This window comes from Oncorhynchus masou, chromosome 23 (assembly GCF_036934945.1).
Source record: "Oncorhynchus masou masou isolate Uvic2021 chromosome 23, UVic_Omas_1.1, whole genome shotgun sequence".
Taxonomy (NCBI): domain Eukaryota; kingdom Metazoa; phylum Chordata; class Actinopteri; order Salmoniformes; family Salmonidae; genus Oncorhynchus; species Oncorhynchus masou.
In genome coordinates, this window is record NC_088234.1 from 16,716,170 (window position 1) to 16,731,224 (window position 15,055).

The 15,055-nt window shown below is 34.4% G+C and overlaps 1 protein-coding gene across 13 annotated transcripts in view; it reads left to right on the top strand.

The window, feature by feature from the left end:
• LOC135510445 (basement membrane-specific heparan sulfate proteoglycan core protein-like) overlaps nt 1–15,055 on the top strand; it is a 93,419-nt gene that overhangs the window by 63,360 nt on the left and 15,004 nt on the right. For 7 of the 13 annotated variants that reach the window (XM_064931364.1, XM_064931368.1, XM_064931369.1 and 4 more), the window contains 9 exons: nt 77–101; nt 185–282; nt 542–592; nt 700–783; nt 1,076–1,138; nt 1,266–1,340; nt 1,783–1,845; nt 2,125–2,199; nt 6,228–6,290. In XM_064931364.1, coding sequence (XP_064787436.1) covers nt 77–101; nt 185–282; nt 542–592; nt 700–783; nt 1,076–1,138; nt 1,266–1,340; nt 1,783–1,845; nt 2,125–2,199; nt 6,228–6,290 — 597 coding nt within the window. Of the gene's footprint in view, nt 1–76; nt 102–184; nt 283–541; nt 593–699; nt 784–1,075; nt 1,139–1,265; nt 1,341–1,782; nt 1,846–2,124; nt 2,200–6,227; nt 6,291–6,425; nt 6,448–6,477; nt 6,500–6,841; nt 8,484–15,055 lie in introns of those variants that run through there. The other 6 variants (XM_064931375.1, XM_064931373.1, XM_064931374.1 and 3 more) reach the window with 6 other exon arrangements.

Consider the following 15,055-nt stretch of genomic DNA (forward strand, 5'->3'; position numbering starts at 1 on the left):
CGTTTGGAACAAAAATGTCTAAATAGAAATAGGTGAAGAAAGTTCAGTACATAACACAATGTGTTTGTCATTACAGGTTCCTGTTTCAACAGAATATTCTGGTGAGTACACCCGTCTCTATATTGATACATACAGTATATCATCTTCTCTGTGCGTCTTACGCTGAGTATCTCTCTCCCTGTAGGCCCCCTCAGCCCCAGAGAACCAACCAGGACCCCCAACATGAACAAGAATCTGCCCAGGGCCAGGCTCCTGATACTGGGTATACACATCAGCAGCATGGTCAGTCTCTCAGCCCAGACCTCTACCACTCCTCTCTATGTAACCTCATACACTGACTGATCAACATCCACTTTGTATAACAACCAGCTTTGGGGTCAAAATCAATTAAATTCCGGTCAATTCAGAAAGTTAACCAAATTCATTATACTTCCTGAATTGACTGGAATTTAAATGGAATTGATCCCAATTTATCCCTAGTCAAGCTTAGGATAACCAACCTAAAAAACAAAACGAAATATCTCTCTTCTCGGACCAACAGGTGGCACTAACATCTACGATACGATCAATTCCTCAGACAACAATGATACTGGTAGTGTAATGTAATGTTTTCAGTATGAATGTGTAGTAGTCTGCTGCTCTTCATTTAATATGACATGTAGTTTGACTAAGTGGAGGTGTTTGTGTATTATGTCTCAGATGCTGCTGGTGCTTCTGCTGCTGGACCAAGTCATGTGACCTACGCCCAGATTCAACTGAAAAAGTTGGACAAAAAAAAGAAAGGTGACCCTCAACTGTGACAAATGTAGCAGTGTATCCCAGAGGGAAAAATAATCTAATGTAATTGTACTGAAAAGAGTTGTGTGAGAAAATGGCGCTGTGATTTGAGAACTGAAATACTGATGGTTGTTGTTGCTGCCAATCTTTGTATATTCTGCAATAATTGGCTGTTGAGACTGTTCTGTCATGTATTTATTTTTCATGGCAATTCACTACAAAACTGTAATCTACATTTCATGTAGATGTGTGTACATAAATATATATTTACAAATTATCTGCTCTTCCTCCTCCTCAGAAAAGAGAAATGATCCTAAAGACTATCCAGTCTACTCTGAAGTGAAGACAGGGAAAGCCACAGGTAAGACCCATTCTACAGGTTGGCAGTCATTAAAACCTTAATTCATCATTTCTAAGTTTGGGACGAAGAGGCAGAATATGCAATAATCTAAGTCCTTCATTTGTTGACTGTAAATGTCCACCGTCAGCAGCAGCTGGACCTGTTGATGTGACCTATGCTGAGGTTGACCTCCAAAAGAAGGTCAAAACCAAGAAGAAGAGAGGTAAGACTGAACATCTCTCCCTCCATATTCCCCCCATCAGAACCTCACACCTCTTTGACCCCATATTGAATAATTGTATAAATTATTCTGTATATAACTGTATATTATTCAGTTTATTATTCTAGATATTAATCTGTATATAACTTCATATTACTCTGTATGTAACTGTATATTATTCCATATATAACTGTATGTTAGTCCATATATAACTGTATAGAACTGTATATTACTCTGTATATTATTCCATATATAACTATATTACTCTGTATGTAACTGTATATTATTCCATATATAACTGAATAGAACTGTATATTATTATGTATATAACTGTATATTAGTCTGTATATGACTATATTATTCTGTAAATAACTATACACTATTCTTTATATTATTCTGTATATAACTGTTATATTATTCAGACGTGTTATCCTCACCCCTACAGAAACAGCAACCCCAACTGAGCCAGAATCTGTCTATTCTCTAGTGAAGCCATACACAGTCCCCGGTAAGATTAAATCAACAATCTATTAAACGGGTATGAAACTATATGTAAGTATGTCCTAACAAACTTGTGAGAAATGTTTCTGATCATGTTACCTTTTTATCATCAGTGTGATGAACTATGGATTCTAGTGTTGATGTTAACATACGTTTGGATTTGCACTCTCAAAGCAAATATTATTTTGCAACTCAATTGTCTGAAGATACAGGCCGGCAAATTGGAAAGCCGAATATGCATTAAGCTAATTCCATCCATTTGTTGACTGTAAATGTCCATTGTCAGCAGCAGCTGGACCTGTTGATGTGACCTATGCTGAGGTTGACCTCCAAAAGAAGGTCAAAACCAAGAAGAAGAGAGGTAAGACTGGACATCCCTCCCTCCATATTCCCCCTATCAGAACGTCGTATCTCTTTGACCCCATATATTGAAAAGCTGGATATTATTCTGTATATTATTCTGTTTATAACTGTTACATTATTCTGTATATTATTATGTATATAACGGTTATATTATTCTGTATATAACTGTTACATTATTCTGTATATTATTATGTATCTAACGGTTATATTATTCTGTATATAACTGTTATATTAGTCTGTATATAATTCTTATATTGTTCTACATGTGTAAGCAATAAGTCCGGATGGGGCTGTTCTTAAGCACAATGCAATGCGGAGTGCCTCGATACAGCCGTTAGCCGTTGTATATTGGCCATATACCACAAACCCCCGAGGTGCCTTATTGCTATTATAAACTGCTTACCAACGTAGTTTGAGCAGTAAAGATACACGTTTTGTGGTATACGGTCTGATATATACCACGGATGTCAGCCAATCAGCATTCTGTATGTAACTGTTATATTATTCTGTACACTATTCTGTATATAACTGATATATGATTCTGTATATTATTTTGTCCATACCTGCTATATGATTCTGCATATTATTTTACATATTATTTTGTATATATCTGTATATTATTCTGCATATTATATCTGCATATTATTCTGTATATTATTCTGTATATTATTCTGCATATTATATCTGCATATTATTCTGTATATTATTCTGCATATTATATCTGCATATTATTCTGTATATTATTCTGCATATTATATCTGAATATTATTTTGTATATATCTGTATATTATTCTGCATATTATATCTGCATATTATTCTGTATATTATTCTGCATATTATTCTGTATATTATTCTGCATATTATTCTGCATATTATTCTGTATATTATTCTGCATATTATATCTGCATATTATTCTGTATATTATTCTGCATATTATTCTGTATATAAGTGTATATATTTCTATATATTACTCCATATATATCATTGTAATATTCTGCATATTATTCTGTATATTATTCTGCATATTATTCTGTATATTATTCTGCATATAAGTGTATATATTTCTATATATTACTCCATATATATCATTGTAATATTCTGCATATTATTCTGTATATTATTCTGTATATTATTCTGCATATTATTCTGTATATTATTCTGTATATTATTCTGTATATTATTCTGTATATTATTCTGCATATTATTCTGTATATTATTCTGTATATTATTCTGTATATTATTCTGTATATTATTCTGTATATTATTCTGCATATTATTCTGTATATTATTCTGTATATTATTCTGCATATTATTCTGCATATTATTCTGTATATTATTCTGTATTTAACTGTTATATTAGTCTGTATATAATTCTTATATTGTTCTACATGTGTAAGCAATAAGTCCGGATGGGGCTGTTCTTAAGCACAATGCAATGCGGAGTGCCTCGATACAGCCGTTAGCCGTTGTATATTGGCCATATACCACAAACCCCCGAGGTGCCTTATTGCTATTATAAACTGCTTACCAACGTAGTTTGAGCAGTAAAGATACACGTTTTGTGGTATACGGTCTGATATATACCACGGATGTCAGCCAATCAGCATTCTGTATGTAACTGTTATATTATTCTGTACACTATTCTGTATATAACTGATATATGATTCTGTATATTATTTTGTCCATACCTGCTATATGATTCTGCATATTATTTTACACATATTATTTTGTATATATCTGTATATTATTCTGCATATTATATCTGCATATTATTCTGTATATTATTCTGTATATTATTCTGCATATTATATCTGCATATTATTCTGTATATTATTCTGCATATTATATCTGCATATTATTCTGTATATTATTCTGCATATTATATCTGAATATTATTTTGTATATATCTGTATATTATTCTGCATATTATATCTGCATATTATTCTGTATATTATTCTGCATATTATTCTGTATATTATTCTGCATATTATTCTGCATATTATTCTGTATATTATTCTGCATATTATATCTGCATATTATTCTGTATATTATTCTGCATATTATTCTGTATATAAGTGTATATATTTCTATATATTACTCCATATATATCATTGTAATATTCTGCATATTATTCTGTATATTATTCTGCATATTATTCTGTATATTATTCTGCATATAAGTGTATATATTTCTATATATTACTCCATATATATCATTGTAATATTCTGCATATTATTCTGTATATTATTCTGTATATTATTCTGCATATTATTCTGTATATTATTCTGTATATTATTCTGTATATTATTCTGTATATTATTCTGCATATTATTCTGTATATTATTCTGTATATTATTCTGTATATTATTCTGTATATTATTCTGTATATTATTCTGCATATTATTCTGTATATTATTCTGTATATTATTCTGCATATTATTCTGCATATTATTCTGTATATTATTCTGTATTTAACTGTTATATTAGTCTGTATATAATTCTTATATTGTTCTACATGTGTAAGCAATAAGTCCGGATGGGGCTGTTCTTAAGCACAATGCAATGCGGAGTGCCTCGATACAGCCGTTAGCCGTTGTATATTGGCCATATACCACAAACCCCCGAGGTGCCTTATTGCTATTATAAACTGCTTACCAACGTAGTTTGAGCAGTAAAGATACACGTTTTGTGGTATACGGTCTGATATATACCACGGATGTCAGCCAATCAGCATTCTGTATGTAACTGTTATATTATTCTGTACACTATTCTGTATATAACTGATATATGATTCTGTATATTATTTTGTCCATACCTGCTATATGATTCTGCATATTATTTTACATATTATTTTGTATATATCTGTATATTATTCTGCATATTATATCTGCATATTATTCTGTATATTATTCTGTATATTATTCTGCATATTATTCTGTATATTATTCTGTATATTATTCTGCATATTATATCTGCATATTATTCTGTATATTATTCTGCATATTATATCTGAATATTATTTTGTATATATCTGTATATTATTCTGCATATTATATCTGCATATTATTCTGTATATTATTCTGCATATTATTCTGCATATTATTCTGCATATTATTCTGCATATTATTCTGTATATTATTCTGCATATTATATCTGCATATTATTCTGTATATTATTCTGCATATTATTCTGTATATAAGTGTATATATTTCTATATATTACTCCATATATATCATTGTAATATTCTGCATATTATTCTGTATATTATTCTGCATATTATTCTGTATATTATTCTGCATATAAGTGTATATATTTCTATATATTACTCCATATATATCATTGTAATATTCTGCATATTATTCTGTATATTATTCTGTATATTATTCTGCATATTATTCTGTATATTATTCTGTATATTATTCTGTATATTATTCTGTATATTATTCTGCATATTATTCTGTATATTATTCTGTATATTATTCTGTATATTATTCTGTATATTATTCTGTATATTATTCTGCATATTATTCTGTATATTATTCTGTATATTATTCTGCATATTATTCTGCATATTATTCTGTATATTATTCTGTATATTATTCTGTATATTATTCTGTATATTATTCTGCATATTATTCTGCATATTATTCTGTATATTATTCTGTATATTATTCTGTATATTATTCTGTATATTATTCTGCATATTATTCTGTATATTATTCTGTATATTATTCTGCATATTATTCTGTATATTATTCTGCATATTATTCTGCATATTATTCTGCATATTATTCTGCATATTATTCTGTATATTATTCTGCATATTATTCTGCATATTATTCTGTATATTATTCTGTATATTATTCTGTATATTATTCTGCATATTATTCTGTATATAAGTGTATATATTTCTATATATTACTCTGTATATATCTTTGTAATATTCTGCATATTATTGTGTATATATCTGTTTATTATTCTGTGTATAAGTGTATATTATTCTGTATATAACCCTGTCCTCTATAGAAAGAGCAAACCCACCAGAGGCAGATTCAGTCTATTCTCGATTGAAGCCACGCTCATGCCCCGGTAAGAATAATAGCCATATACTATTAATACTAAAATGATGTAAATCTGGAACCAATGTTCTGAAATCATATTCTAATGTATCTATTAAAAAGTATGTCTCTATGTTTTATTAGGAGTTTGTTTTCCTTCATGCAAGTCCTTGAGGGAGATGGAGGGATAAATAACTTTGTGTGGTGATATGTTACAGGTCCTTGAGGGAGATGGAGGGATAAATAACTTTGTGTGGTGATATGTTACAGGTCGTTGAGGGAGATGGAGGGATAAATAACTTTGTGTGGTGATATGTTACAGGTCCTTGAGGGAGATGGAGGGATAAATAACTTTGTGTGGTGATATGTTACAGGTCCTTGAGGGAGATGGAGGGATAAATAACTTTGTGTGGTGATATGTTACAGGTCGTTGAGGGAGATGGAGGGATAAATAACTTTGTGTGGTGATATGTTACAGGTCCTTGAGGGAGATGGAGGGATAAATAACTTTGTGTGGTGATATGTTACAGGTCCTTGAGGGAGATGGAGGGATAAATAACTTTGTGTGGTGATATGTTACAGGTCCTTGAGGGAGATGGAGGGACACTTCATAATTAGAGGAGCAGGATAAACCTGGGAATATAGATTATGCACACACACACACACACACACACACACACACACACACACACACACACACACACACACACACACACACACACACAAGCACCCCCACGCAAGCGCCCCCACGCAGGCGCCCTCACACATACACATAAGGATTTATATGTATATATAACAACATATATATTTGATTTAATATTGGTTCAACTGTGTATAACTGCAACAGGTTTTTAAACATCGATATGGTGTTATGGATATTATCTGCAGCTACAGTAATTGTATAAAATAAAAAAATGAACTATACATTGTGAGAGTAATGGAACTGGAAGGGATGATGGACGATCAGGGAAGCAGATCTGATGACACCGAGGTCTGAGGAAGCATTGATGGTCTGATGATCATATGAACAGAGGGAGCAGCTCAGAGTAGAAAGACAGTCTGGGTCTGTTGCCTCAGCAGCGCACCATGCTGGTGATAGTTAGCTTAGCTGGCTAGCCACTCTTCTCCACTAACTCTATGTAACTCCCACTTGGGTGATGCTATTATGCTGCCACAAAGATGCTGGAAGAATTACATTTGCAGTCAGAGTAGCTTATCCACTAGTCCCAGCCTTCTCCTCATACAATCTTCTCAGTCCTTCTGCTTCTCTCCAAACCGGTGTTTCAGCATTCTAATCCATTCACAGCCAAACCGTCTCCAAGCTAGCTTGTTAGTTAGCAATTGAGCCAAAACTGGCAAATTCGAACTTTAAAATCATTATTGATGACCAATTAATTATGGATTCTAAATTACCAATCAAAAAGCTGGTAGAAAAATGGCCATACAAATAAACTTAAAGGCCCAGTGCAGTCAAAAAATGTGATTTCCTGTGTTGTGTATATACACAACACAGGGGCGGCAGGGAAGCAGGGTGGCAGGGTAGCCTAGTGGTTAAAGCGTTGGACTAGTAACCGGAAGGTTGCGAGTTCAAACCCCCAAGCTGACAAGGTACAAATCTGTCGTTCTGCTCCTGAACAGGCAGTTAACCCACTGTTCCCAGGCCGTCATTGAAAATAAGAATGTGTTCTTAACTGACTTGCCTTTTTAAATAAAGGTAAAATTAATTTTTAAAAATGCCAGACATTAGGAACTACTGCCTAATATTCAGTTTTCCCCTTCACACTCAGACCACTCCCACGCATTCATAGCATCATTCTTGTTTGACAAATTGCTCTTTGCTTAGCAATTATTTTTGTTTATTTTTTACCACAATCACAGTAAGATTCTTACTTGTTACCCAGAAATGATTTGATTGAGATAAAAGTGACTGCATTGAACCTTTAAAGACCACTGAATATGATTTAATGTGCAAAACATTTATGAGAACGATCATCAATGGCTTCCATAGCAGCACCATCATGGCTATTTTTTTACATTTATTGTCAATGTCTGAAATGTATTATCATTGATTCATTTTTCTGTCATTACATGATATAATAACATATTTCTTTATGATTTTTACAAAATACTTTCAGTATTATACATGTTTTTTTTCTATTCAACTGTACTTTTTGAATATCTTTGCATTGCGCTTTTTTAATAAACTTAAGTTTTTCATCCACAAGATAGAATGAGTGGATGTTGTCATCGTTGTCAACTCTTCCATACTACCTACTTTGTCCCGCCCTCCCTTCAGCCTAATCAAGTTATTGGGCTCGTCAACGTGTGTGTGAAAGGGTCAATCTGTGATTGGTACATCCATTTTGTGACTTTTATATTAAAGACATGCTCTGGACATTTGGAGACTACAAAGTACACTACATGACCAAAAGCATGTGGACACCTGAACATTGTTGAAAATCTCATTCCATAATCATAGGCATTAATATGAACTTGGTCCCCCATTTGCTCCTCCACTCTTCTGGGAAGGATTTCCACTAGATGTTGGAACATTGCTGCTGGGACTTGTTTCCATTCAGCCACAAGAGCATTAGTGATGTCGAGCACTGATGTTGGCCGATTAGGCCTGGCTCACAGTCTGCATTCTAATTCATCCCAAAGGTGTTTGATGGGGTTGAGGTCAGGGCTCTGTGCAGGCCAGTCAAGTTCTTACACACCGATCTTGACAAAACATTTCTGTATGGACCTCGCTTTGTGCACGGGGGCATTGTCATGCTGAAACAGGAGAGGGCCTTCCCCAAACTGTTGCCACAAAGTTGGAAGCACAGAATTGTCTAGAATGTTATTGTATGCTGTAGCGTTAAGATTTCCCTTCACTGGAACTGAAGGGCCTAGCCCGAACCATGAAAAACAGCCCCAAACATTATTCCTCCTCTACCCAACTTTACAGTTGGCACTATGCATTGGGGCAGGAAGCGTTTTTCTTGCATCCGCCAAACCCAGATTTGTCCGTCGGACTGCCAGATGGTGAAGACTGATTCATCACTCCAGAGAATGTGTTTCCACTGATCCAGCATCCAATGGCAGTAAGCTTTACACGATTCCAGACAATGCTTGGCAATGCGCGTGGGGATCTTAGGCTTGTGTGCGGATGCTCTGCCATGGCAACCCATTTCATGAAGCTCCAGATTAAAAGTTATTGTGCTGATGTTGCTTCCAGAGGTAGTTTGGAACTCGGTAGTGAGTGTTGCAACCGATGACACACGATTTTCATGCGCTATGTGCTTCAGCACTCGGCGGTCCCGTTCTGTGAGGTTATGTGGCCTACCACTTCACGACTGAACCGTTGTTGCTCCTGGACGTTTCCACTTCACAATAACAGCACTTACAGTTGACCGGGGCAGTTTTAGCAGGGCAGTAATCTTTCTAAATTACTTGTTGGAAAGGTGGCATCCTATGATTGTGCCACATTGAAAGTTACTGAGCTCTTCAGTAAGGCAATTCTACTGCCAATGTTTGGGTATGGCGATTGCATGGCTGTGTACTTGATTTTATAGACCTGTCAGCAATGGGTGTGGCTGAAACAGTCAAATCCACTCATTTGAAGGGGTGTCCACATATTTTTGTAGTATGAGCAGAAGTACTGTCTTACCCTAATTAGTAAGGAAGTCTGGGGGTTTTCTGGAAGCTGTGCTGCACCATTTTCCCTTAATTTTCCCCACCTGGGCCAGCCCCCTAGCAATTTGAGTTCAACCAATGAGTTTCAGCCCCTTGCCCAATGAGTGACATCTATCAAGAGGTACATCATGCACCCACAGCAGAGTGAGAGAGAGAGCAATCTGCACATATGTGACATAATACGCAATTTCAAGGACTACTTTTGGCTCATGAGCGATACTTTCACAACTACTTGCTAAAAAAGTATACAAGTGTTGGAGAATCTCTTTAACAATATATACCCATTGACTCTTGAAGAATATAACTTAACCTTAACCTCATGAGCTTAGTTCAACTGCTGTACCCTATCAGTTGAAGACTTTCATAATGACCTATTAGGGAAGGGTGTGCCTGAAAAGGACAGTTTTCTAATGTCATATCCTCTCTGCAGCAGTTCTGATGAGCTGGTCAGTACTGGTACTGTGTATCACTTCCTCTTTACCAAACCAGGAAAAGTGCTGGGGTGGCAACATTTCAGTTTCATCCACATTGCTGACAGCAAAACTCTATAATTGAATGTCTGGCATTACATTGGAACACCCCTGGTAATAAAACATAATATAATATTATATACTAATATAGATAGACTAGAAGAGAAATGTTAAAAATGTATTTAATTCATTTTTGAATAAGGCTGTAATGTAACTAAATGTGGAAAAGGTCAAGGGGTCTGAATACTTTCTACAGTGTGTCTGTGTGTGTGTGTGTCACGGAGACCACCAAACAGGAAGTGACACAAGATGTTACCTGAAACGTAGAAGGGGACCTTTGTCAGTAAGCAAGGACCCACTTCCTCCCAAAAACACACAAGTTGCCGGGTTTTTCATGGGGCGGCAGGGTAGCCTAGTGGTTAGAGTGCTGGACAAGTAACCGGAAGGTTGCAAGTTCAAACTTGCCGACAAGGTACAATTCTGTCGTTCTGCCCCTGAACAGGCAGTTAACCCACTAGGCCGTCATTGAAAATAAGAATTTGTTCTTAACTGACTTGCCTGGTTAAATAAAAAATAAATAAATAAATACCTCAGCCACACTGAACAATGAGCATGCAGGAGAACTGCAGGCATACGACACCAACATGAAAATACACACACACTGTTCTGATACCATCAGTCTGATTAGCACAGTAACAGACCCCAAACACACCCACTCCTGATGGTCTAACTATCAAGATGAGTGAAGGGGTATTTTCAGAGAACGACTATAGAGTGTGACTTCCTTTTTAACTAACATACCGGGAGTATTCTAGAACAGCAGTGGAAATCTCAAAGGAAATCTCTTCTTTCTCTTCTCTACTCTTCTCAGTGTGTGTTTGTGGGTCTAGCTAGCTACCAGTAAATCACTTAGAGATAGGTAGGACGTACAGCCAGAGGAAACAGACATACAACTCCTCACAGAGATGTCTGGTGGTCCCCTCTCCTCCTTCTCCAAACATGGAATTATCCTACTCTCTATCCTTCACTATGGTTAGTATTGTATGGAATCTTTACTTTCTGTTTCTCATGTTTTGTATTAGTAACATTTGCTTGCATGATAAAGTTAGGATTAAACGGTTAACTTCCTTGTTGCTTTTAACTAACTTTAACCCTTATCCTAACCTTAACCTTTACACTAAACATTATTTTAAACCTAACCTTAACCTTTACACTAAACATTATTTTAAACCTAACCTTAGCAAGCATATGCTTATCAACTGATAGTTTGTTGATAGTATGACCATCTGTAGATCATCTACAGTGCATTCAGAATGTATTCAGACTCCTTCCCCTTTTCCACATTTTCTTAAGTTACAGCCTTGTTCTAAAATTGAATAAATAAATACAAATGCTCATCAATCTACACACAATACTTCATAATGACAATGTGAAAACAGGGTTTTAAATTTTTTTTAATAAATTCAATTGTGAAGGAACAGATTCCTTACTTAAGTATTCAGACCATTTACCATGAGACTGGAAATTGAGCTCAGGTGCATCCTGTTTCCATTGATCATCCTTGAGATGTTTTTACAACTTGATAGTCCACCTGTGGTAAATTAAATTGATTGGACATAATTTGGAAAGGCACACACCTGTCTACATAAGGTCCCACAGTTGTTAGAGCAAAAACCAAACCATGAGGTCAAAGGAATTGTCCGTAGAGCTCCGAGACAGGATTGTGTCGAGGCACAGATCTGGTGAAGGGTACCAAAAGTCTGCAGCATTGAAGGTCGCCAAGAACACAGTGGCCTCAATCATTCTGAAATGGAGGAAATTGGAACATCCAAAACTCTTCCTAGAGCTGGCCTTGGTCATGGAGGTGACAAAGAACCACATGGTCATTCTGACGGAGCTCCAGAGTTCCTCTGTGGAGATGGTTGTCCTTCTGGAAGTTTCTCCCATCTTTGCAGCATCTCACCAATTAGGCCTTTATGGTAGAGTGGCCAGACAGAAGCCACTCCCCAGTAAAAGGCACATGACAGCCCTCTTGGAGTTTGCCAAAAAAACACCTAAAGGACTCTCAGAGCATGAGAAACAATATTCTCTGTTCTGATGAAATCAAGATTGAAATTTTTGGCATGAATGCCAACCATCACATTTGGAAGAAACGTGGCGCCATCCCTGGTGAGGCATGGTGGTGGCAGCATCATGCTGTGGGAATGTTTTTCAGCGGCAAATACTGGGACGCTAGTCAAGATCGAGGGAAAGACGAACAGAGCAAAGTATAAAGAGATCCTTCATGAAAACCTACTCCAGAGTACTCAGGACCTCAGACTGGGGCGAAGGTTCGCCTTCTAACAGGACAATGACCCTAAGCATACAGCCAAGACAATGCAGGAGTGGCTTTGGGACAAGTCTCTGTATGTCCTTGAGCAGCTCAGCCAGAGCCCGGACTTCAACCCGATTGAACATCACTGGAGAGACCTGATAATAGCTGTGCAGCGACGCTCCCCATCCAACCTGACAGAGCTTGAGAGGATCTGCAGAGAAGACTGGGAGGAAACCACAAGTACAGGTGTGCCAAGATTGTAGAGTCAAAACCAAGAAGAATAGAGGCTGTAATCGCTGCCAAAGGTGCTTCAACAAAGTACTGAGTAAAGGATCTGAATACTTATGTAAATGTGATATTTCAGGTGGGGTTTTATATATACATTTGCACACATTTATAAAAACCTGTTTATGTTACTGTACTGTGTAGATTTGATGAGGGGGAAAACATGTTTTTATCCATTTTAGAATAACACTGTAACGTAACAAGTGTGGAAAAAGTAAAGTGGTCTGAATACTTTTCTGAATGCCCTGCATATGGGACGATCCAAATAAAGTGTGTCCAAATGACTCTTACATTACACTGCAGGACCAGAACAATTGCTGTTATGTCCTACATACTAAAGTTTGCTTCCTTGTAACTGTTTTCTTTCATTCTTTCTTAATGAAAGTGTACGTATATGTTGTTTATATGTTGTTACATGTTGTTTATATGTATGTATATGTTGTTTATATGTTGTTACATGTTGTTTATATGTATGAATATGTTGTTTATGTGTTGTTACATGTTGTTTATATGTTGTTACATGTTTTTATGTGTTGTTACATGTTGTTTATGTGTTGTTACATGTTGTTTATATGTTTGTATATGTTGTTTATATGTTGTTACATCTTGTTTATATGTATGTATATGTTGTTTATGTGTATGTATATGTTGTTTATATGTATGTATATGTTGTTTATGTGTTGTTACATGTTGTTTACATGTATGTATATGTTGTTTATGTGTTGTTACATGTTGTTTATATGTACATATATGTTGTTTAAATGTTGTTACATGTTGTTTATATGTACGTATATGTTGTTTATATGTTGTTACATGTTGTTTATATGTATGTATATGTTGTTTATATGTTGTTACATGTTGTTTATATGTATGAATATGTTGTTTATATGTTGTTACATGTTGTTTATATGTTGTTACATGTTTATGTGTTGTTACATGTTGTTTATGTGTTGTTACATGTTGTTTATATGTATGTATATGTTGTTTATATGTTGTTACATGTTGTTTATATGTATGTATATGTTGTTTATATGTTGTTACATGTTGTTTATATGTATGTATATGTTGTTTATATGTTGTTTCATGTTTTTTATATGTATGTATATGTTGTTTATATGTTGTTTCATGTTTTTTATATGTATGTATATGTTGTTTATATGTTGTTACATGTTGTTTATATGTATGAATATGTTGTTTATATGTTGTTACATGTTGTTTATATGTTGTTACATGTTTATGTGTTGTTACATGTTGTTTATGTGTTGTTACATGTTGTTTATATGTATGTATATGTTGTTTATATGTTGTTACATGTTGTTTATATGTATGTATATGTTGTTTATATGTTGTTTCATGTTTTTTATATGTATGTATATGTTGTTTATATGTTGTTTCATGTTTTTTATATGTATGTATATGTTGTTTATATGTTGTTACATGTTGTTTATATGTATGTAGATGTTGTTTATATGTATGTACATGTTGTTTATGTGTTGTTACATGTTGTTTATATGTTGTTACATGTTGTTTATATGTTGTTACATGTTGTTTATATGTATGTATATGTTGTTTATATGTTGTTACATGTTGTTTATATGCTGTTACATGTAGTTTATATGCTTTTACATGTTGTTTATGTGTTGTTACATGTTGTTTATGTGTTGTTACATGTTGCTTATATGTTGTTACATGCTGCGTATGTGTTGTTACATGTTGTTTATGTGTTGTTACATGTTGTTTATATGTATGTATATGTTGTTTATATGTTGTTACATGTTGTTTATATGTATGTATATGTTGTTTATATGTTGTTACATGTTTTTTATATGTATGGATATGTTGTTTATGTGTTGTTACATGTTGTTTATATGTTGTTACATGTTGTTTATATGTATGTATATGTTGTTTATATGTTGTTACATGTTGTTTATATGTTGTTACATGTTTTTTATATGTATGTATATGTTGTTTATGTGTTGTTACATGTTGTTTATATGTTGTTACATGTTGTTTATGTGTTGTTACATGTTGTTTATGTGTTGTTACATG